Source organism: Bombyx mori, chromosome 5 (assembly GCF_030269925.1).
Source record: "Bombyx mori chromosome 5, ASM3026992v2".
Classification (NCBI taxonomy): domain Eukaryota; kingdom Metazoa; phylum Arthropoda; class Insecta; order Lepidoptera; family Bombycidae; genus Bombyx; species Bombyx mori.
In genome coordinates this window covers 8951172-8975865 of record NC_085111.1, presented here as the reverse complement: position 1 = coordinate 8975865, position 24694 = coordinate 8951172, and the positions used below count along the sequence as shown (strand labels likewise).

Here is a 24694-nt window from a genome sequence, read left to right as displayed (position 1 = left end):
GACATTGAACTTAACAGTTGTTTTGCGTGAAAATTGGCAGCAAACCAAATTCAAGACTGTACGATTTTTAGTTCACATTACTTTTACTTGATCTAAGCATTCCTTTATTTCATTTAGAATAATATACAGTTTAAATCATTCCGTAGAAATATCCGTATTGTTTGCTCAATGCAGGTCACTCGTGTTTGCAATGGCGGTGCTCCCTCGTCCCGAAAAGCACGTGCGCCTGGATACAATGACATGTTTTATGAATGAGTTTAGTATTTTTTGTAGCTCCTCTTTATTGCTTTACACAGACTTCCAGTATAATCTTACCCGCCAGACAAGTTTTAAATTCGTTCGAACAATACAAATGTATATCTTTATATCTAACGCATATTTCATAATGTAACTGAATAAAAAACGATTACTAGTGCAGGTATGGACGGATCGGGCCCTGTCTCACAAAAGCGTCCAAAGTACTGGTTTTTATACATGTATGTAGGTACATACTGTACATAGTATTAGATAGAAGGGGCTGAGCCAGAAAGCACGGATCATATGAGCCTCTTAATGTGAAATAGTCTAGTAGCTTTTATCGCTTAGATGAGTGGACGAGCTCACAGCTCACCTGGTTACCGGAGCCCGTAGACATCAACACGCCAACTCACCTTTAGACAAGAGGTCTAAATCTTAGTTTTACAGTACAACGGCTGCCTCACCTTACAAACCGACTTTACGACATTACTGCTTCACGGCAGAGCTAACCATAGTGATTGTACTTACCAATGTGGGCTCACTAGATCTCCTACCGCCAGTAAGTAAACTCCCGGCCTAGTATCAGTTTGGAACTCTATAAGCTGCCACATATTAACTATTCCTGCTTTTATTAGATCTGCCGAATCTCGTATCGTACGAGAACCGTATCAGTACAGGGACACGTGAAGTCTACGCTGGCGGGAAAAGTTAATAATGACCCAGCAAAAAAAAAGTTTAAACAAAAGCGAGAAAAGAACAGAAGGAAAGTTTTGTAAATAAAATATTTCACTTTTATTAAAACTAAAAACCGATATGAGATGCTTATTCAGCATTAAAATAATTCACTTTACATTGCATGTTACACAAAATACTAACTAATTCACGCACGCAAACTTTATTATAACCAGACACGTACGAAACGTTTTTTCGTGTTATTCGATTAGTTATGGTTTCACTTCTAGCTAGTACTTCAGCATACTTTTCCAAAACAACTTTGGTCATGGAAACCTTGATAAATACGCCAACCTTTATCAACTCAGATTAATAACAAAAAAATATATTTAAAGAATAACTTTTTTAATCTAAATTGATTATTTATTAATATTGTTTATCATTGTATTGGATGTAAAAAAAGAAAACCGAAAAGAAAACGTATGTATGTACATAGATTAGAAATACGTTTTGTGTAAGCAGAAACAATAAATTGAGTATTGAATTTCCATTTGTGATCAAAAAGTACGTAATTCTTGGTCGCCTCTTGGATTTGGTAGTACAGCTTGAGAGATAGATGATTTTTAATCAGTAATCGATTTTATATCGTAATCGAGAAAACCATTTAAGGCGATTTGATTCCTTTTATGTGAAAAATACTTCAAGCTTTATTTAAAATAAATCGGATACGCACTATCAACATATTTTTTTTTTGGCGAAATTAAATATAAGGAAACTCTTTGCATTAGTACTGCACTATTTTAATCAGTATTCCTTCAGTAATAGTATTCCTTCAATGTAAAAGCAATTACTATTATTGGCTGTATAGTCGACATTACTTCGTTCAGCCAACCGTTGAAATCAAATGAAAGTATGTTTCAATTTGACATTGCGATGCAGTAAATCCATCTCAATGGAAAATCGATTTGCCATTTTAACATTATGCCTTATTATTCGAACTACTTCAAACCGAATTATTACTTAATATTACCAAATACAAGTTTCTTTGAAACAACTAACCTTGTATTTACAGGATTTACATAGTCAGTACAAAAGTACTGCTTATTACAGAAACGAACGTGAATGATAAATTTGACATTTTATTTTAATAATGTAAGAATATATTTCTTTTAAAACTATGTTTTAAAATGACTGGATGACAACAACCTTTTTCAATGACTTTTATGTAATCAGTTAATCTAATGCAAATACTTAGTATTTGAAAGTCAGATAGGTAGTTAATTTACGAGTAGGCGCGGTCAATGCGCGCCGACCTCACCAACCGGAAGCAGGCCAACATGGTGGAACTGTCATGGATCACCACCATAAAAACTGTTTGAAATAGTTAATCTGTAGTTTCTCGATTATTAATTTAAAGCACTTTATTACTGTAATAAAATGAAACACTCGATTACTATAGAAAGTAATGTTACATATTGTGTGTCATCTCTACTGGTGGTAGGACCTCTTGTGAGTCCGCATGGGTGTGCGGTACCACCACCATGCTTATTTTTGCCGTGAAGCAGTAATTCGTTTCGGTTTAAAGAGTGGGGCTGTGGCAGGTAGCCATCATACAACGCAAGATATTTGACAGATGCCTGAATCTCTCTTACGACATTTTCAAGTTAGCTTGCATATTGCACTTGTATAGTTCTGAACAAGAACATTCGGACCGTCGCCGTCGGTTTACCGAGCAATATCACGGGGTAGCCGTTGTAACTATACTGAGACCATACTGAGACCACAGGGCAGCCGTTGTAAGTATACTGAGACCTTAGAACTTATATCTCAAGGTATGTGGCGACATTTATGTTGTAAATGTCTATGGGATCCGATAACCACTTAACACATGGTGGGCCGTGAGCTCATCCACCCACCTAAACAATAAATAAATAAACAAAATTTTATTGCACTGATGGCTTAAAATCCACTAAATAGTCCACCGGTGAGTTTTTAATGAACAAAAAGTAGGTACTTATCAAAGAAAAAAAACAATGCTTGGATTATGAACCTAATTAACACTGTAAGAATGAACAAAGCTTAACTTAGCTACCACGTGTTGGAGGGATGCAGTACGCAAACGGAAGTTGTATAGATGAAACCTGTTATACACGTGACAGCATTATTATTGAACGCTGCTGACTGGCTAAACAGACTAACAATGGGTATTGGATTTCGTCTCTTATTTCATTATTGTATCTAGCGCTCCTCATCAAGGTGTGGAAATTATAATCAATCGACACATTACTGCTTAGATAGTTTTACACAACAATATTTATGTATATATTTAACTGAGTGGTTATTTTATATAGAACCCACTCATAGTGACACGCGTGAATTTATTGTTTGTCAAAGTCCAAAAATAGCAAATATCGGTCTACTTTCCTTGAGTGACTATCTTTTAGTAGCATGGCTTTCTGTAGTTTTTCCTGGTATCCTTTACTAAATTCTACTTACGAATTTCAATAAGACACGTCAGTTTGATTACTCAGAACTGGTAATATAACGGTAAAAGAATCCTTTTACAAACAGGATTCAAGTAAACCTCAACGTCAACAGTTTTTTTTTTTAATTTAACGGAATATAGCATTTTAATAAAAAAATCACAAATTGCGTTCAAATAACCTTCCTTTTTATGCGAGGTAACGTCAAAATAACTTGAAAATTTGCAGACGTATCAATGACTCATCATAATGTAATCATTTCGCTACTTTAGTCTATTATCATGACTTAAAATCACCAGCTAATAAAAAGATATGTTAATTACACAGATTATGTACACACAATCTATGGGACGATGGTAAATGTATTCTCTTAATCAACATAAAAGAGTTCTTGTCTACCATTTAAGGGTATACGTAAACATTCATAAAAGAAATGATTGATGGAAATAAAATACACGCTATAATAGCAAGTCGATTTAAAAAGTAGAAAAATAAAATAACTTTTGTTTTTGCCATTTTAGACAGACAACTACATATATGACCCACCTGATGGTGATTGATAATCGACGCACGTGGACGTCAGCAATACCAGGTGCAGAGCTAAGCCGCTGCCTACCGCCGCTAGTGCTCTCCGCAAGCCTTCTTTGTAGACGGAACTAATCTCATTGTAAAATATGGTGGGGTAACTGATATAGCATGTTACAAATGGCACATTGGTAGCTGTGTATTAACTATTATACAGATATAGTAAAAACAACACCACGCTTATAAATATATGAGTTTTTATAGAAATATAATAAAAAGAACCCCACACTACAATCAATTATATTATTTTACTGTTTAGTTTAAGTCACGGCTAATGTGCGTCTGATTTAGTTTTTTAAACAATAATCCATTCATATCTCTATTTTGTGAGTGATAAATAAAAAAACAGCAAAGAAATACTACACAAATCCCGATATTATGCTCTAATTGTTTTAAAGTACCTACATTTTACTTTTTATTTTTATTATCTACCTACACACTTATACCAAATAGTTATTCAATGTAATTGTCTATAATTTTAATACCCAGCTTAATAATATAAATATAGCTTTTCTACTAACCTAGAGGAACAATTTGCATCACTAAAACCTACCTAAGCACCAATATAGGTATATTTTATATTGAAAAAATAAAGTGTGCGAAAAAGTGCGTAGTACATACTGTTTACGACAGAAGATTTATACATGATGAAAATGATCTGATACGGGTAATGCCACCCGGATTCTTAGACTATTGTTACCTAAATATCGTGTTTTATTTTATTGCCATGCTTTATTTTATCGCTTTATTTTCTTACATATCTTCCTCTACTTATCTACCTAATTCACGTTGTAGGCCAATAGTGAACCTATTTCTGCCGCAAATATAATGGCGAGAAGACTGTTATTTCTGTACAAGCGTGACTTCGACATAATGTCTCAAGATGAGCTGCGGCACACATTCACTTTACCGTGTCTATCGACGCTATAGAATACTTTAGAATTTAATAAACACGGTTCATGTCTCAAGTGTATTTGTTGTTCAGTCTTTTCTAAAAAGTGCAAGAGTCACGTGACAGAAAGTAGATAATAATTACAAATAAATTTAAAGGTAATTATGGATGGTATTTAGAAATCCTGACTCGAAATCACATACATGATTTTTAAATGACTTTAAATAAAAGAACTTAGAAGAGAAAATTATCAACTCGAGGGTACGTAGTACATTTAACTCAATGACTCGAGGCCGTTCTTTTTATATATGTTTGTAAATGAGTTCAGGATTTTTTCGTACGGTCAACGGACAAAAACTAATAGACCGATACGTCGAAACTTTTTGTTGAAGATAAAAACCCTATGATTAAAGTTAAACCGGTATTTATAGGTATTTTACTTCGCTAGGATGAAGAGTTCCGAGGACATAACAAATCAAATATAAACTTCTACATATGTGGGTATTCCAAACTTAACGCAGATGAAATCACCGGATAAAAATGCACTTATTAATTAATTTATGTTACACAAAAATGGAAAAAATAACTTAAATGAACATTGGACCTAAAAAACTGTATTATTTCCCTTTGTATAAAAACCGAAGAACTGTAAATAGCTTTTATTTGAAAATTACAAAAACTTCTTAAATGTTCCATAACTGTGTTTTTTTTTAAATATTGAACACAAGTAGGTAAGTCAAAAATTGCTTTGGAAATAAAAGTTTTGTTCAATACAAACGAACTTGTGATTCGTAATCAACGCACAAAACATGGCAAAACGCAAAGCAACATTTAGTTATCCTGTGGGTGAATATTTATTATTTAGGAAATTAAACCATTACGTGGTAGCATTCGTGTGGCAGTAACGATAATATTAAATGTATTTATATACAGAACATGCCCCACACGCAGCCATGAAGCGCGGGAGATACATCCAGCCGCTTCAAATTCTATTCCAAGCGAGACTGCATATTTTATTGAGTCCTACTCCGAGTTACGCCTATTTAATAAATTTACAGTTTTGGCATATTTCAGGCGCAGAAAATAAACTAGCGCAGCTTTAGTGAGCTTTAACCTACAAAGACAGAGCCAAGCTGAAGACAAATCTTAATTATTCAGAAAATTTCAGTTGAAGGCGTACATTTAATCTTATTGCAATGAGTGCAACCATCGTGAAATGTTTAGGTACTTAGTACATAATACTTACAGATTGTCATGATATTCTTTAAACTTCCCAGTCCAAACTATGAACGTGGTTGGTTATCGACTCCAAGGCTTACTTACACTGGCTGGAACAACGGCTATCAAATCCTTCAAACCGAAACAAAATTATTTTGCAGCAAGGATTATGGGGTGGCTGTTGTCAGGCGGTATAAGCTCAGAACATAAGTTAAAGGTTTTTTTTTTAAATTTACTACCTCTAAAATATTGAGATACAAAACGACTTAAAAACAGGAACACGGCAATGGTAGATCTATAACGAACGGGACAAAAATTATTGCTAGGTCGTCATCAGATTGAATTGTGTTACAATAATATACATTGTTGATCAGGTCACCATAATTTTCAATAGTAAATAAATACTAATATATAAATAAATAATTTTCACCAATACTATTATAGTAAACTCGGAATTTTAGCTATTCCCATGACTCAAGTATGTGCACTGAAAATTCAGCTGTTACATGATTTACAAGCCAAGGGAAAAACTGAATCCTTTGTTTTTCTTGTTCTTGAGGTTCAAGAAGGGGCTTTATGTTAGGCATCGAAATCTAGAGTATTCTTGCGATCATCGCTGATTTTCCTGAGCGGCGGTGACCACTTATCATCAGGTAAACGCCCTGCCCATCTGCCTGAGATATCAATTTAAAAATCCAGGACTGAATACGTTTTTTGGTAGATATATATAATATTTTTTAAGATTTTGCAACAATGCTTTGCATTTCTCGTGGCTACTGGCTTGTGATGAATGAAAGTTTTTCAAAAAACAAAGATAATGTAGTACAAATGATCACACCTGACTACGTCCGAGCGAATTAGTTTTATCTAGGCCAGTAACGGCACCTAAACAGCAGTGGTGCACGAAAACACAGCAATCGAAGCATGACCTTAAACTCGATAACGTCCAGTTCACCACAGATGTTTTATCCTATTCCCGCAACCAGGCACGTTCCACATTTAAATATTCACTCACCGAAAATCCATGACGTAACGTTAGCTATATGATAGCAGCACTTCAGACTTCTCAATTATCAGGAAAACATTAGATCGGCAATCAATAGGTGTATATTAGATTTAATATTAATTTCATAAATAGAACAAAAACGTTTTCTAAAAAACGAACCGATAGGTACAGTTTATTATTAAATATTAGGTAGGTAGTAGGTATTATTATTAGGTCCAAATAGTAATTATGATTGCTCGTTACTCCTCTACCTTATGTACATTTGTTTACATTACGACATGAATGCAGAGAAATCGTTAAACATCAGATTATTATTGCAATTATAAGTACCGATGAACGTCGTAGAAACTGAGGATGCTTGCGCACAGCATGTCACGGTCCAACAACTGCCACAATGCAGTCTTTTATTTGTGGCATTCATCACTAAGCAGTCAGCCCATAGTCATATTTATGAGTCTTGGGCACATTAGATTGAAACATTCAACACTTATTTACATTTGGTATTATAAACAAGTCTTCTTTTTCTACTCTAATGGACAAATGGTGTAATTTCACTTTAAAGACCCAGTCACCAAGGCCGCTTTTCTAGGCAGTCAGCAAAACAAGGTGACTGGCTGAATTCCTGAAACGACTGAGTTAATATTCTACCGAGACCTAAAGTAGGCACTACTTAAGACGCCAATTTGTAGGGAACAAGCCAGCAACTCATAGTTTCATATAATTCATGCAAACTTCAACAATGGTTTCAAACAGTAAGTACTAAAATAAATCTGATCAAGCTTAAAAGACATATGAGTTTGATTATACATTTTACATTACCATGTAGTTAGTTATGTTATTAACATACATAAGTATTTAGGTTTATTTTTCAGAAGTGTGTAGGCAAATGATAATTTTGATTTTAAATTACACCATATTTTTCACACAGGGTTAAACTTTCAATATTTTGGCACAATTCATTTTTTTTGATCTAATTTATGCCGACCATACTTTGCTCTGACTGAATTTATAAAAAAACATTCATTGTAATTAATTGTAATGCACTGACCACCTATCATATTTCAATAGTAATATACAATAAACTATCCCAGAAGTCCCATCAACAAATTACAAAGTTTTAATACAATCAAATACGTGATGCAGAGAGCACAAATGAGCTAACAATCTTGCAAATGTCCTTTTTATACAACTCTATATTTTGTGGGCCTACTTATGATCTTAGGGTTTTAAATAGAGAGGTATGTACTAAAGCGTGTTAAAAATTTTACTTTTCCTATCATTATATTTACAGTTCCTTATAAAATGTTAGTCCTTGAAATCTAACCCATTATTAACCAACCAAAATATTAAGATATTTATGTACTCACCTCTAAAACAATAAAATAAAATTTGTTTTCAACTATGTAAATATAAAGTTAGTACTGCCTCAATTAATATTAGGTGTAAATGCGGTATTATTAAACATCAGTGCTTTGGTTTATATATTAATTTTACTATTCATTCTCATTCTTTCAAATCTATCAGTAAATTATTTGTTGAAATCAAAATATTTATGCTAATTGAAAACCACCCAAGGTCACCATATACAATTCAGTGGCAATAACGTAAAACATTTAATTCAATGTTAATTTGCATTGTTATGATTTTCCATACACAATTCATAATTTTTTTTTATTTTTTACCACCAAGTTTTTATGCTACTTTCTAAAGTTCATAAGAAGCTCTTAAAGACAATGCAACAATTTCAGCTCAGTATTCAATTGAATCGGTGACACGGAGACATTGATTTTTGGATGGACTTATAAACATATTTGTCATGCTGTGAGATATATTTTAATAACCTTATCATTCGCCTGAGTTACTTTCGAATAAAACTTCACTTGTTACTCTCCCACTTAAAACTTTTATTATAGATACTTTGTTATATATGTATTATCACAAATCCTGGTAGACTTTTAAAACACAATCACGCAACTGACAATTCTTACTGTATTTCCTTGATTACTTGTTTTTCATACAAACATAATTTACACAATAAAACACATTCTGTAACATGACTTAGGTGTAAACTCTTACTCACCAAGATCCACTCTACACAATCATACAAAATTATTGCATATTGGATGGCTTTTTAATTCTCTAAATCATCCTTGCCCTTCAATATTTATAATCTCATGAAATTATTTACAAAAAATACTAACATTAGTTTACATGTTAATGTTCAATTTGCTGTAATGGAATGCTTTTGCTCACATTCCTATTATGTTGAACAAAAGTTAGGTTCTTATATTATGCTTCTCAAATTTTGTTCATTTTGTTTCTTATATTAATCATAATCATCTGCGGGAGTATCTACCAGTACTAAAGTATGAAAATATAAGATAAAGCACCTTGATTGGACAATGGTATGTATCAAAGATATTAACAACGTGATATGACGCGCATCGCGACCGCCGGAGGGCCAGCGGTCGTTGCCGGCGCGCCGCCGCCTAGCTCTCCACTGGAGGCAACCGGCTATCGAGCGGAAGCGGACCAACTCCCGCCTCGCTCTTGCAGTCTTACGAGAAATAAATGCCACATTACACACTAAATATTAAAGCACTGTACAACAACAATAAGGTTTTTCTTTTTCTGGACTAACGTTCATTTCACGCACAATTTCTGCAAACATCTCGTTCACGTTGGTGCGACTCTTTGCTGAAGCTTCGACGAAGGGACAGCCCCACATCTGCGCGAGCGCAGCGCCCTCCGCATGCGCCACCTCACGTTGATGTTCCAAGTCAGCCTTATTTCCCACAAGTAGAATTGGTACACGTTCTGATCCTTTGACACGAGTAATCAATTCCTTCATTGGTTTGATGTCTTGAAACGTTTGGTGGTTTGTTAATGAATATACTACTACAAAGCCTTGACCATTTTTTATATACAGATCTCGCATCGAAGCAAACTGCTCCGTGCCAGCGGTGTCCAAAATTTCTAAAACACAAGGAGAATTGTCCACTTCGATTTCTTTTCTGTAGAAATCCTCTATCGTCGGATCATATTTTTCCATAAAACATCCTGATACAAATTGCACAGTCAACGCACTCTTTCCGACCCCACCCGAACCCAACACGACCACTTTAAATTCGCGCATTATTGTGCTCCGTAAATCACAATTGCGAGTCTTCCACACAATGTTATAGAAACGTATTCACACTGTGCGCTATAAAATGTCATTGCTATGTTGGTTTATGACTCACTCGGATGCGATCACTGAGTTACATTTACTAAAGTTAATTGATAAACACCGACGCCATTTTAGTTCCATGTAAATTAAAATAACTCCAACTGCATAGCACTAATAACTTTAAAGACAAACGCGGAACATAACTTCCATTCAACTGACGTGATCAACACCAGCTTGGTTCCACACGAGCAGCAGGTTGGTCAATGCACCTAGTTGCAATGGTTTGATTGGTGAATGGATAATTTCCCTAACGAATAATAATATTGCCACCCATAAAAACCAAGCTTTTCACATTTTTCCAGAATTTTTTTTATCACTGTTCAATTGTTACACTGATTATGTATGTTGAATTATTATGTGCATTACTTTTGAAATAACTAAAAAACTTCTTATTATTTCATTATAAATGACACTTTTCGCGTCACTATGCTAAAATTCTAGTAGCCCCATAGACGATTTGCTCTTAGAATGTGATACAAAAAGAGTTCAAAAGAAGAAATATTCACAAAACAAAACAAATATACTTGATAGCTTTAAAGTCACTAAATATGAACTAAAGATTATTTGTGTGAATATTGTTTTGGTAAACATCCACTATAATTCTAGTTAGAGTTGAGCACTGAATGTATAACATATTATCTTAGGATCGATCTATCATATTATCTTGATGTCTATGGGATTAAAAGAAATATAAAAGTATAAGCAAGCTAAAGGAAATTAGTTATACAAAATTACCAAAATTCCTTATTGCGCAGTAAAATATAATAGCTAGCAACACTTAAACGGATATTCTAATATCATCATGTTGGCTATACTGTTGAAAGTGATCAAGTTAAGAAAAAATAAATAACATCGTCATTGAAATAATAGAAAATTGAATAATTCTTGAATTGAAGCTTAAATAAACTTCAATTCAATTGAAACTTTTGTAAATCGGAGTATTAAATGATACATTGTTAATGATGCCCTTAGAACTTGTCTGTATAGATTAACCTGGTTTTAATTCGATCAAAATCGGAACCTGTTATTACAAACGCAGTATAACTAATACCCGTTAAATCATGTTTTATACCTTTAAATTCTATTTAAATGTTGACTTGCGAACCAAAGAAAATATTCCCAACAGTGAGTGACCCTTTAATATAGATATTAAACATATTCATTTCCACTGTGAGCTCCTACCTAATATCAGTCAGTCAGTCAGTAATACCAGATTATGGTACTAATATTCTCGCTATTTCCCAGTTATATACCCAGGTTACTACACCAGCACGGACTACACGAAATTAAGCTAAATGATGGGATTCAGGTATTCCAAAGAAAGCATATGAATTTATATTTCAATGCACATTTTCTACACAGCAAGAGACAATAAAATCCGGCACTTGTACAGAGACTACGAAGATTGAATGAGTAATGAAAAATGTTAAACTCAACACGGCCTAAAGCTGATTGCCATACTGAACAAGAAGTTTTTTCAAATTACTTCTGTCCTCTGGAAGAGCAGTTAAGTTTTGTAGATAATTTATTGTCTTTATACTGTCAAAGACCGTTTTTGAGATTGCTATTCCAGGGTAAAATGAAAAGTAAGGAAGAATTTAAATTCTATGCATAATAAATGTTGCATATGTATGCCACCGTGTTTGAAGAGTAGTACAGCCGCTGTGGCTAATAGACTTTATTTAAGTCAATTTGGAACGTCTAAGCATTCACATAACCTCAAAAAGCGCATGTGCTGTGAACGCGTCTACCCATCTATTATATTAAAGTAGTAAAATATGTATCATATACTTGCAATGCCTATTGCTATGCGTAGATAAAAACTAACTAGTTTTTAGTAATACGTATAATACGTATTATGTGGGTACTAGTTCTGTTCAATTTGGTTTTTTTAATGGATTTTATGACCTGGTAACTAAGACCTTTAGGTCAAGTCTTAGTAAAGTGGAGTAATCTCATTAAAATGGTGGTCATTTACTGAAACTTTTTCAGTGGACTTTTTGGAAGATCCCGAGAAGTTACGTTCAGTGGCTTTGTTTCATTTTCCCACATTTGTGCACTTTCACAGATACTAAACAATTAATAAGCCACCGTTATTACACATTTAAATCTGATGAAACACTGACTAGACAAAATAAAACAAATAACACAACTTCACTCCTCGGGTTACCGCCAAAAAGTGTGTTCAATTTGGTGGGATAATATTACCATAGTATTCCCCATACCATAGACAATTACTTAATATTAACCCATACCTACCTAGTACCTACTATAAAGAATAGGTAGGCAATAGGCACCATAGATTATACACTTAATATATTCGACAGGCACACTTTACTAATATTCGCTAAAAGTGACCAAAACACGGAATTTAGTAAATTAAGCCAACGTAGGCTTTAATTCTATTGTTGATTCTAGAGACAATTAATATACGAAAAAGGTTACGAAACGGTAAGTTTCAGTGGTTAACAGTTCTTTCCATCTTCTCCTGCAACTGAAATTATTATCATCAATTCTTTTTAAATTTCCAGTCGAAGTATCAATGGCAAAAATCCGTAAAAAAATTATAAAATACATAGCGCCTCATACCTTAAACTCTTCTATGGTATTCAATCTACTGTCTGTGAGCGAATATTGTGAAAAGTAATAAATCATAAAATTTTAATAAATATAAATAAAAAGTTAAATATTCCTACCACCAAATGTATCGAGTGTGTCGCTTAGTAAAGTAAATGTGAAAATTCATATAAAATAGATTATATGAATGTATAGTATTCAACCTACTGTTTGTGAGCTACAAGTAGTGAAGATGCCTAAAATAAATCATGTAATTTTAATAAATATAAATATGCCTGCAACGAAATGAATCGAATGTGTGGCTCAGAAAAGTAAATGTGATTTTTTTTAAAAGAACTATTCACTAAACATATACATACACTTATCCGCACCTATTAGGATTTTGATCACTGTCCACTGACAGTGGAACAAACACGGTCATAAGCAAAATAAGAGACTAAAATAACAACCACTAACACTGATTTACTGACTAATGTTATAAATTAGAAATTTTGTATGTTTATAACATAATGACTAAAAAACTGCTGAAAGGATGGCATGAAATTCCTTATGAAGATAGTTATGGGCAGATGTCATACGCTAGTATACTTTTGTCATGATAAATGATATGATCTGGGCAATGTTACTGTTATGTAATGTACGGCTATTGCAATTTTGGTGATAAATAGTTGATTGTGTTGGTTTCTGTAAGAAAAATGCAACATGTTTGATTCTTTCTGAATTATAAATCTAACATTAATGAAAATTACAGAACTATCTAGTTAATATTATTATATTGTCATTCATCACAAATCCATACTAATATTATAAATGCGAAAGTAACTCTGTCTGTCTGTCTGTCTGTCTGTTCCTCTTTCACGCCTAAACGGCTGAACGGATTTTGATGAAATTTGGTATGGTGATAGATGATAACCTAGAAATGGTCATAGGCTATAAATAATCACGCCATCGTTCTTAGGGGGTAGGCAGTAGGCAGATAACTAAATTGAGTTAGTGATTTTTAGTCGTTTTTGTTGGGACTTTTGCTCTTTCACGTATAAAAGGCTGAACAGATCTTGATGAAATTTAGTAAGGTAATAGATGGTTACCTAAAAACGGATATAAGATCAAAATGATCACGTCATAGTACTTAGGGGGTAGGAAGTAGGCAGAAAACTGAATTGAGTTAGTGATTTTTTTATGGTTTTTGGTGGGAGTTTTGCTCTATCATGCCTAAACGGCTGAACGGATTTTGATGAAATTTAGTTAGGTGATAGATAGTAACCTAGAAAAGGATATGGGCTATTAATATTCATGCTATCGTACTTAAGGCGTAGGCAGTAGGCAGAAAACTAATTAAGTTAGTGATTTTTAATAGTTTGGTTTAAAAGTTTACCTCATTCACGCCTTAACGTCTGAACGGATTTTTATAAGACTTGGTTAATATAAAGATAGGATCCTAGGCACGGACACAGGCTGAGGTTTTTTTTTCTACACTAGAAATTCCCTAGAAATCTTATATATGGCAAAACAACGTTTGCCGGGTCAGCTAGTAAACAATAAACTACTAAACATCACTAAGAAATATTTGAAGTTTCAGAAATAATCAAAAGACATTAATAAATATTAAATGAGATTACTTAGTAGTTTTAACTGTCTATAATTTTCTAAATTAAAGAAAATATATTTGTCTATCATATTATGTATTAGCTAAAAATCATTTATCTTTGTTACAGGAGTTAACAATGTCACATAAACCAACACCATACTCACCAAATTTCCCTGCAAGTCATGGATATGTACCTCCACCAGAAGGAGAAAAGCCAAATGAAAGTTACCCCATGCATCCTCAAAGCGGCTATCCTGGCCCACCACCCACTCCTATGCCACACCCCGGCCTACATCCTGGGGCACAACCCCTTCCGGGCATGCAGCATGGGTTCCAGCCAGGATTTCAACCTGGCTATCAACCAGGATTTGCTCCTGGATATCCTCAGCCTAGTGGATATCCGGTACCAGTGATGCAACAACCAGGTCCACAAGCTCCAGGTGTGTATGAAAGTTTATTTTATAGGGTTAAGCTAAAAATATAATTAACTACAGAATAAAAGTAGCAGTAGTAGTAGCCAGACAGCACATAACCATATCTTCAGCATGTTTTTTTATTAATGCAATTAAAAGGAGTCCCAGATAAGCTACAAATACAGCTTGTTATTTTCTGATAGCTCTAGAAAAGCTTCTCTCCACATTAGTAGTAATATATTTAAAGTTGCATCACATGCATGTACTTAAATTAGGGTCAATAAACATCACTGCACAATATTACTTGTTTGTTTTCTGATATTGATATGTCTAGTGCCTATTTTGTTGACACTGAGACATAAAGTAGACAAAGCTAATGACATCCAAACAGATAAGGAATGTTTATTCCATCCACTACTCAGACTCAGTAAAGACACATTTTGTGAATAAGACGAAATAAAAAAGTGGAAAAAACTTCTATTATATGTAATTTTTTTATTTGAAAATGCCTACTAAATTTTAAAAGAACAATAATGATAAGTGATTCATCAAACAATAGCTTTGATCCTCAAAGTAATGAAGAAGTAAAAAAGCCTGCAGAATCAAGTGCTCTGTGGCCAAAACTGAAATATTATTTGAACATCAAGCGTGTGGCTATTAAAAGCTATAGAGAAAAGAGTGTTTATATTGAGACCTTGAGTATGAAGAGTATTAAACGAAGTTATTGCAGACTTTACAAGAGAGTTTTCAAGTCTAATCACTGTGGTTATGAAAGATTATTGACTGAAGAAGAAAAGAGGTTTAGTTGTAGCATTGACAAATACAGTATTGTGGAGGGTGCTTATAGAGTAGCTTAATTTTTAATTGGTGTTTTATTGTGTTATAACCAATGTTTTTGGATACGGTAAATGTTCTAACTTACAGTGTGATTGTTTTTGCTAAATGTGTTAATGCTCCTTGTGTGATCTAACTTAAATGGTAATTGTTTTGATGTTTAAGTTAAAATTATAATATTATTTGTTCATATTGACTGTTGATTGTTAACTAACATCATTTTTATGTTAAATTTACCTTTAACTAACATCATTTTTATGTTAAATTTACCTCATCATTAATGTTAGCGTAATGATGATAATCTCCCGGCAGTTTTACATCAATAATGTTTGATCTATTGAATGTTTGCTTTGTAGTATGGATGATAGCATGGAAGATGAGTGAAATACGGATCTCAACACTCATTGTCTCTCTAAAAGTACAAAGATCTCAATTTCTTCCCAGTCTTTTATTGGTTACTGGAGCCCATAAAAAGAGGAATGTGAATCCACCTTGAACCTAAAAGGTCCAAGTCTCAATTATCTATACATTACTATTATAATGGCTATTTCACTCTAAAAACCATAACCAGACATAGACCTATAATCATAGCTACTGTGTATTAAAATGTGCGAGCTCTCAAACCAGTACTTTCCTACCAAGATAATGAGCGAATTCTAATACAGATTCGACCCCCCCCCCCCCACACCATTATTATACTCGAAGGTGGATAAGTTTAAGTAAGGTGATGGTTGCGTCCCAGATTTTCGATCCCTACAAAAAGTGGCTTCTTTTATTACATTCGGTTCTTTGTCATCACTTACGGAAATATGTGAAAATAATATATGTTCAATTCATTTGTCACTTAATTTATTTTTAGATTTATTTTTATCCTCATAGATGAGCAGAAGTGCTCTCGGCACACACCTAGTTTGTAATTAAAATGCTTATATGCTGCTTTCGAATTAGAACCACTTGGGATTTAAAATAATATAAACACTTTTATTAATTAAAACTGTTTACTTCCCTTATCAATGAAGTTATTAATATTATCTATAAGACGTTACTGCTTCTTTATTTCATTACACTGGACTTGTCTTTCTTAAAGGTGGTTGGATGAATATGCCGCAAGGCCTCAGCAACTGCCCTCGAGGTTTGGAATACCTTTCCATGATTGACCAACTGATAATGCATCAGAAAGTTGAATTATTAGAAGCTTTTGTTGGGTTCGAGACAAACAACAAATACACAGTTATGAACAGTGTTGGTCAAAAAGTTTATTATGCGATTGAGGATAATGATTGCTGCACAAGAAACTGCTGCGGACCTTTACGTCCTTTCGATATGAAAATTATGGACAACTTCAATAATGAGGTAAGACCTTGGTGAACAAATTTTTAACATCACCGATTTTGCTGCTATGTCAATGTTTCAAATTTAGTATTAGAAATCGCGCTTCTAAATTAAAAAAGTACTTCTAAAAATACTTTGCTACTTTATGGCAGTTTGGCGATTTACTGCGTTGAAAAACAATTGGCAATCGATTGGCACTACGATTGGTTAGAGGTGGCGAAGTGAGGGCTCGGGGAGATAAACAGTCAAAGATAAATTTTAATTTTAGAGTAATTTTGAGGTCAAACAGGTGCAAACACTATTCTGCAGTCATTAATGGTAGGCAGCGGCTTGGCTCTGCCCCTGGCATTGCTGAAGTCCATGGGCGACGGTAACCACTTACCATCAGGTGGGCCGTATGCTCGTCTGCCTGCAAGGGCAATAAAAAAAAACCGCTCGCCATCAGATGGGCCGTATGTTCGTCTGCTTGCATAGGAATTAAAAAAATATTAAAAAAGATGTCTGAAGACCTCATGACTTAGATTAATGGAAATCACGCTATGATGTCTTCTTGTTGTGGGCTCCAGTGGCCTTGTAATACCGGGTGTAAAAGTTTGTCCATTCATACAGTGCTATAAAAAACTTGTTTCCACCCTTCAAATTCCAAGACCGAATACACCAAAATAAACATCGCCACGCGTCGGTTTACTTTTACGAAGTATCATTGTCAAATGGCAATCAACGTTTCGAAACTTCAACATTATTTAATTTTTAACTAGCTAAAAACTTCGTAACTTCTAAAGACTTCGTAGTGCCTCAATCGATAAATAAAATACCTAAACTTTTGTATAAAATAAACTTAAAACAAACAAAATGAATCCGTTCGACGGGGGACACATCAAAGGAAAAACAAAATTGTTGGTTTTTATATAATTCCGAGCATTTTCATATTTTTTCACCTTTTAAACTTTCACTGGACTTCCACGAATAATTCAAGACCAAAATTAGCCAAATCGGTCCAGCCGTTTTCGAGTTTTAGCGAGACTAACGAACAGCAATTCATTTTTATATTTTACTAGATGACCCGGCAGACTTCGTAGTGCCTCAATCGATAAATAAAAGACCTAAACTTTTGTATAAAACTAAACTTAAAACAAACAAAATGAATCCGTCCGACGGGGGACATCAAAGGGAAAACATTTTTTTTGTTTTTATATAATTTCCAGGATTTTCATATTTATTTACCTTTTAAACCTTCTCTGGACTTCCACAAATAATTCAAAACCAAAATTAGCCAAATCGGTCCAGCCGTTCTCGAGTTTTAGCGAGACTAACGAACAGCAATAGTTACAGGATCGATTTTGAATTTATTTTAAAGATAAATAAATCCTTTATAAAAATGACCTGAGTGTCCTTTACCGTATCTCTTATAGTTTAAAAGTTATAACAATTTATAGCTTGACAAATTATGTAACGGCTGTAATTTCATTATCATATAATATCTAAAAATGCTGTAAAAAATACAATTTTTTTTTTCTATATTTTGTTATGTATGGTTGTTTTTGTAATTATTTGTAGTCTTCGAAAAAAAATATAACGATTAATATTAATTTTTATAACAAATTGTTAAGTTAATAAACAATGAAATTATTTATAAAAAAATGTATTTCTTTGTTAATCCGCTGAAAAGAGTCAATGATGATTTTTAAGAAAAAATAATTTCTTAACTAATTATTTAAACAATTGAAATATGAAAAAAACGATTTTAAACAATTAAAACATTTATTTAAGAATTTTTTTTTTTTTAATTTTTATTTCACCTATGCAATAAGACGGTATTTTTTTTTTTTTTTAAATCCCAAAATAGTCTATTTATTTATAAACAATTTCTTAACAAACAGCGTAAAATTTTTTTTTTAAATGTTAATTAATACCTATGGTAGATGCAAAAACAGCAATATTAGATATTACGAAAAAAAACTATTTTTCATAACATTTTTTAGAAATTTCATTTTTTGTTAATTAAAAAAAATTATAATTATCAAAATAATAAAGATTAAAAAAATTTTTTTGCTTAACTTTATTAAGTACTTAAATGATAAGAGCTCCACGAAGGGAAAAATTTATAGATGAATTATTGTAGCTTTTATACCGTAATTTATAAAAACAGAGATTGGAAAAAAGTTAGTTAATTAACAATGGTGTAAATTTTTTAAAAATCGATATAAAATTTTTTTTTCACCGAGGTTTTTTTCGTTCAAGTGTTTAGATTACACCATAATTTATTCAAATTTTTAAATTGTTATTTAATACTATAAAAAAAATATTTTAGGTGATATACCGGCTTTTTAGACGGCGCGCCTATGGCGTAACGACCTCGCGGAGCGCTATTTTCAGCGTTAATTTTTTTTTATAAATAATAGAGATAGAATTCCGGAAGTTGGGACTTTTTTATTGGAAATTTCCTCCTCTTTCAGCATCTTTTTTCAAAATTCCTTAAATATCATTATTTTAGAAATAATTAAGGAAAAACCAAATTCCTTTTTTTTTAAATCTTATTTTGTTTATAACAATCGCAATTTTTTATGTGCTAATAAGCCCTTAAAAAACATTTTTGTAGACATCATTCCGCATCCAATGAGCTATCGTACATATTTTTAGGAGCTTTATGTCTATTTAACACGTTTTTGAACTTGTTGACTAGACTATACTGTAAGGACGCACTGATCAGTATCATTGTTTTGTCTATTTTTGTCATGAAGTATGTCAAGCAGGTACATTCCGGTTTGAAAATTAGTATAGCAGATAATGTAATACAATTAAAAAATGGATCAGGTTTCGTCATTCTTATGAATTGTAAGTGAACTAATTTGCCCATCTACATATGTGTGTTAAAAGTCTCGTTGTTAAACTTTCTGTTAAACTCTCTATTAAAAGTCATTGTCATTTCATTTTAAATAATAATCACACGTTGGACTGGGAATTGGGTAAAACACGAAAACGATTCTCTCTTTGTAGCACTACAAGTACATCAATAATACGGGAGTGGCCTTGTCTAATTGTGGTAGTTAACGAAACTGCTATGACATAACATGAATTAAAAATACAAGGTGAAATATTTCGCGAACCTGAATAAGAATAAATGTTATGATAACATAAACGAAAAAGCATTTTAATCCAAATAAACTGTTTATAAGTCTGAAATTCCTTGAGACTATTGTTATTGGTGACAATGACTGTTTACGTCGCGGTGAAAGCGCAATTTTGCAGCGATCCCTATAATACCATAGCTAATCGTCCAAATTAACCGTTTGGTGACAGACAGTAAATTAATTTTGTTCACGAGCACTAAGCGTAACTAGGATTGACTATCTGAGAACAAAAACATTCCCCTGTACATCAATTGCAATTCATTGTGTCCATTGTAGCGAATTTTTGACGAGCTGAATTAAAATAGTAACATAATTGAATATTTATTTTGTTTGATGGCTTTACCAATATACCTATGAAATTGCTTAATATTTGATGACACTGCCTCTTCTTTGTTGCTCCTAGAATCCAACATAAAAACTTTCAAAAATATATTTTGTAATGAATGAGATTAAATAATTAAGTCTCGAACACAAAAAATTTTCCAGGTGTATTCGAAGGATGGAGAAACGAAAGTTGGCAAAATCACGAAGTCGTGGTCTGGATTTGCACGCGAAGCCTTCACCGATGCCGACAATTTTGGGATAAGTTTCCCGATGGACCTGGACGTCAAAATCAAAGCTGTACTCCTTGGAGCATGTTTTCTCATAGTAACTATGTTTTTTCTTAATTTTGCTAACGACAAAACTATTACTGAAGCACTTTTTTTATATTATCGGCTGAATTATGACATGTGAGCTCAGGATCGCTAATTATAATTAGTTATCGGATTCTATAGACGTGACGTGGAAATTGAATGGAAAATTTGAAATCGTCGTGCCTAAAAGATAAGACGTCCGGTGCATTCTTATGTAGCGATGCATCGGTGTTCGAATCACGCTGGCAGGTACCAATTTTTCCAATGAAGTACGTACTTAACAATGTTCACGATTGACTTCCACGCTGAAGGAATAACGTCGTGTAATAAAAATCAAAACGCGCAAAATTATAATTTGTGTAATTACTGGTGGTAGGACGTCTTGAGAGTCCGCACGGGTGGGCTCCGATAACCACGTAATCACATCAGGTGGTCCGGTCCGTGAGTTCATCCAACTATCTAAGCAATAAAAATAAAATCTTGATAGAACAGTTACCTCATCCGTTCAATCTTATACCGTTTAAAAAAGACTATAATAGGCACCTATAAAATAATTTATTTTTATTATTACTTTACTGTCATGGTTCCATATTTTTAATAATCGGAAGTTACGATATCATTCATAATGCCAACTGGTTCCCAATTTTAAGTAGTATTACCGTTTCGCTCACAGTCCCTTACAGTGAGTACAGAGATAAGTACAATATACTCCATATTCTATTGTTTTTCTATATTAGTTTAGTAGGGTAGATGAACTCACGGTCTACAGGGAGTGTTATGTTGATACCGAAATGAATAGACATTACATCACATTTTTGGAACCTCTGGGTCTGCGGAAGGACTTCGGTTCCCTCTTTTTTTTGTACCGTATGTTCCATGGGGAGTGCTCTGAGGAATTGTTCGAGATGATACCGGCATCTCGTTTTTACCATCGCACCGCCCGCCACCGGAGTAGAGTTCATCCATACTACCTGGAGCCACTGCGGTCATCCACAGTGCGTTTCCAGAGGTCTTTCGTGCCACGTACCATCCGGCTATGGAATGAGCTCCCCTCCACGGTTTTTCCCGAGCGCCATGACATGTCCTTCTTCAAACGAGACTTGTGGAGTGTATTAAGCGGTAGGCAGCGGCTTGGCTCTGCCCCTGGCATTGCTGAAGTCCATGGGCGACGGTAACTATTCACCATCAGGTGGGCCGTATGCTCGTCTGCCCACAAGGGCAATAAAAAAAATGAAAAAACACGAAAACTGCCATTTAGTTGAAAAAATGAGAACCCATGCTTGTGAAGCTGGAAAATACTCTGGACCTTTCTTCCCCTGTCTATTCGCTGGTAGCCTAATGGGTTACTCGTAACTACACGCGGACGGGTAGGTGAGCTCACAGGTTCACCCTGGGAGAATTTGCTTACACGAGCCCTAACAAGAGCAGTGCTTCGCAGAATCTACAACTGGATCTGAATCGCGATCCGCTGAGAAGATCCGGCGAGAAACTCAATGGCTTGTGTCTATGGGTTAGGGCTCTGGACCAAAAGCAATCCCACAACCCTAATAAATAAAAATTAAAATGTGCAAGCCGTAGGTTCTTCACATAATCTCTTACTTATTGTGCCAGAATGTTTCAGTCAACTTCATTAGTTACAGGCATACATATCAAGAATACCAATGCTGCAATCAATTTTCAATCGAAATTCCGAATATTCAATAGGAATATACATTAATTAAATATTATCTTTACAGGATTTTATGTTCTTTGAAAAAGGCAACAACAATCGCAACTGATGAATTCAAATTTCTTCAACACAACTGAACTTTTTTTTTTATATTCAAAAAAGAAGGGCCAAGGCCTTATTGATTACCACTGCTGCAACTTCCAACTATGAGATTTAAGTTTTGATACGATTTTACATGTTTTTCTAATATTAAGATATTAACAAAACTCTTATCTGTTCGTTTCTTATGTTAGTCTTATTAATGATTACTACGTACAGTCAGAATAAATGATTACTTTGCGTTATAATTTTCGGGAATGCTGCATTAAATTATGGATAATCTTTGTCAGACAATGACCTTATGCAAGCTGTAAGGGCCTAATATACGGGTTTTATGTATGTAGTAAGAATAGTCTTTTTGCGGGGTTTATGTTTTATTGGACAATGAATTTAAAGTTATGATTAATCTTTTATGTGGATTGCTATTTATATTCTCGTACTTCAACGTTGACAGATTTTAACGGAACATTTTCTTAGATTATTTCGTCAATTTGTGTAAGTAATTAAATGTTGATAATCTGAATCTGATTTTGACACGTTTGTGTGTTAGCACTTAATTATATTTTATGATTAGTATGTAAGAAAAATATATTATGAATTGTTTGTAACCTTTATTGTTAAATTTGTGCATTTAATCTTCTATTTAACTTATATAACGAGTCTCTTGATTAAATCTTTTCTATTACTTAAATTTAATACTTATATAATTTGGAACGCGTACGGTACGTTTAATACGAGGTTGAAAGATTCAGTGACCGTTTCCGAAATCGAAAAGGAGTTTGTATATCTCACCATAAGTAGCATTTTATTTGTAAAACATAAATGTAGGATATTAATGGTCGCACGAGATTGTTGACCTCAAGCTTCAGCTGATGTTTAATTAATTTATGTTGTGTGCAGTGTAATATAATAGGGTAAAATATTTTTTTGTCTGCCATAATTTTAGTGTTATGATGTCATGAATAAACGGTCTTCACTTCGACAACGGTCACTTACACCCGGAATATAAAAAATTTACACCAAAGCTCTTCGTCAATAATTTAATTAATATTTTTTAAACAATTTATTAAAAGAGTAAAACGAAATTAACTCGAACGTAGGCTCGAGTGCCCGGTCACTCGACTAAAAAGTCCAATTTCCACATTACTAAATATGTCCATAGGTTTGAACTCTAGTGTGCCAGTCAAAGTTATTACCGCAGGGTTTTTGATGATAAATAGATGAGCCGCTCCTGTAAGCGAGTCGTACGCTCGCTTGTATGCAAAGCGAATAAATTTTTTTTAACAAGGCTCATAGCTAATACCTTTGCATTTCCTGAGATACGAGTTTGAAGTATATTACATTTTTTTATGGATCTTGTATCTGACCATACATACGGCCCACTTCATGATGAGTGGTTACCATCGCCCATAGACGTCAGCAATGTCAGGGTCAGAACCAAGCGGCTACCTACCGCGAAGTACTCTCCAATGTGCTTAGTGCGAGTTTCTTAACGTTCTCGATAGCGTAAAAGTTGGCTCATACTTGTATGGAGTGGGATCGTTTGCGTACGTTTGCCGCTAGGGGGCGCTGTTCCAACTGCATATTTATTTGGCTTAACTTTGACGCTATCGAGAACGTTAAAAAACTCGCACTAAGCATACAGTAGATTGAAATAATTGCTGTTATCATACAATCGTTTCCAAGATGCTAGAGCAGTGATGCAGCATGTTTAGTCAGTGGAAACGAAGGTTTACTAGTAAGATGCTTTTTTTAAAATATATTTATGGCTCTATTCATTTTGCCAGTTAAAATGTATCCTTTTATATTTTTATATAATAGAATAACGTTCGAAACACGATCTTATGATTTGAATCTATAACTCTTATTTTCTCGTTAATATACGGTTTATTATTAACCTATAGAAACAAGTTAAATGAAGTGTTTGCTAATTATTTTATAATAAATTTTTATTTGACACTGGTGCTATTTTTTCTGTCTTTGATAAGATGTTTTTTCTAAGATTTAATTTTGCTTCTTGTTAATTTTTAAAAATAATTTATTATATTTAATATAATATAAGCGCAAAGTTATTTACATTGTCTACTAATCAAT

At 33.6% G+C, this 24694-nt stretch overlaps 2 protein-coding genes and 2 long non-coding RNA genes across 6 annotated transcripts; 2 read left to right on the top strand and 2 right to left on the bottom strand.

Annotated features, from left to right (window-relative positions):
* Positions 1-64: 64 nt before the first annotated feature.
* On the bottom strand, positions 65-3530 carry LOC134198916 (uncharacterized). Its single transcript, XR_009973200.1, has 2 exons — positions 766-3530; positions 65-226 (listed from the first exon to the last, which is right to left on the bottom strand). It is a non-coding gene; the product is annotated as an uncharacterized LOC134198916 (long non-coding RNA).
* Positions 1932-5567, top strand: LOC119628514 (uncharacterized). Of its 2 annotated transcripts, none has more exons than XR_009973201.1 (3): positions 1932-2061; positions 3914-4069; positions 5301-5567. It is a non-coding gene; the product is annotated as an uncharacterized LOC119628514 (long non-coding RNA). The 2 variants fall into 2 exon arrangements; XR_005244690.2 differs by lacking the exon at positions 1932-2061 and adding an exon at positions 3586-3748.
* Positions 5568-8978: 3411 nt separating this feature from the next.
* LOC693109 (ras-related protein 2) lies at positions 8979-10522 on the bottom strand (the record flags this gene model as incomplete). The annotated part of the gene is given in 1 exon segment (NM_001046862.1): positions 8979-10522. A coding segment is annotated over 1 exon segment (543 nt). The 3' UTR covers positions 8979-9686.
* Positions 10523-12607: 2085 nt separating this feature from the next.
* LOC101738538 (phospholipid scramblase 1) lies at positions 12608-24559 on the top strand. 2 transcript variants are annotated; one of them, XM_004930164.5, is made up of 5 exons: positions 12608-12773; positions 14615-14927; positions 16822-17087; positions 20684-20845; positions 22569-24559. In XM_004930164.5, the coding sequence occupies exons 2-5, from the start codon at positions 14624-14626 to the stop codon at positions 22608-22610; spliced, it is 774 nt and encodes a 257-aa protein (XP_004930221.1). In that variant the 5' UTR covers positions 12608-12773; positions 14615-14623; the 3' UTR covers positions 22611-24559. The 2 variants fall into 2 exon arrangements, with proteins under 2 accessions (XP_004930221.1, XP_004930222.1); XM_004930165.5 differs by lacking the exon at positions 12608-12773 and adding an exon at positions 12916-13210.
* The last annotated feature ends 135 nt before the right edge of the window (positions 24560-24694 follow it).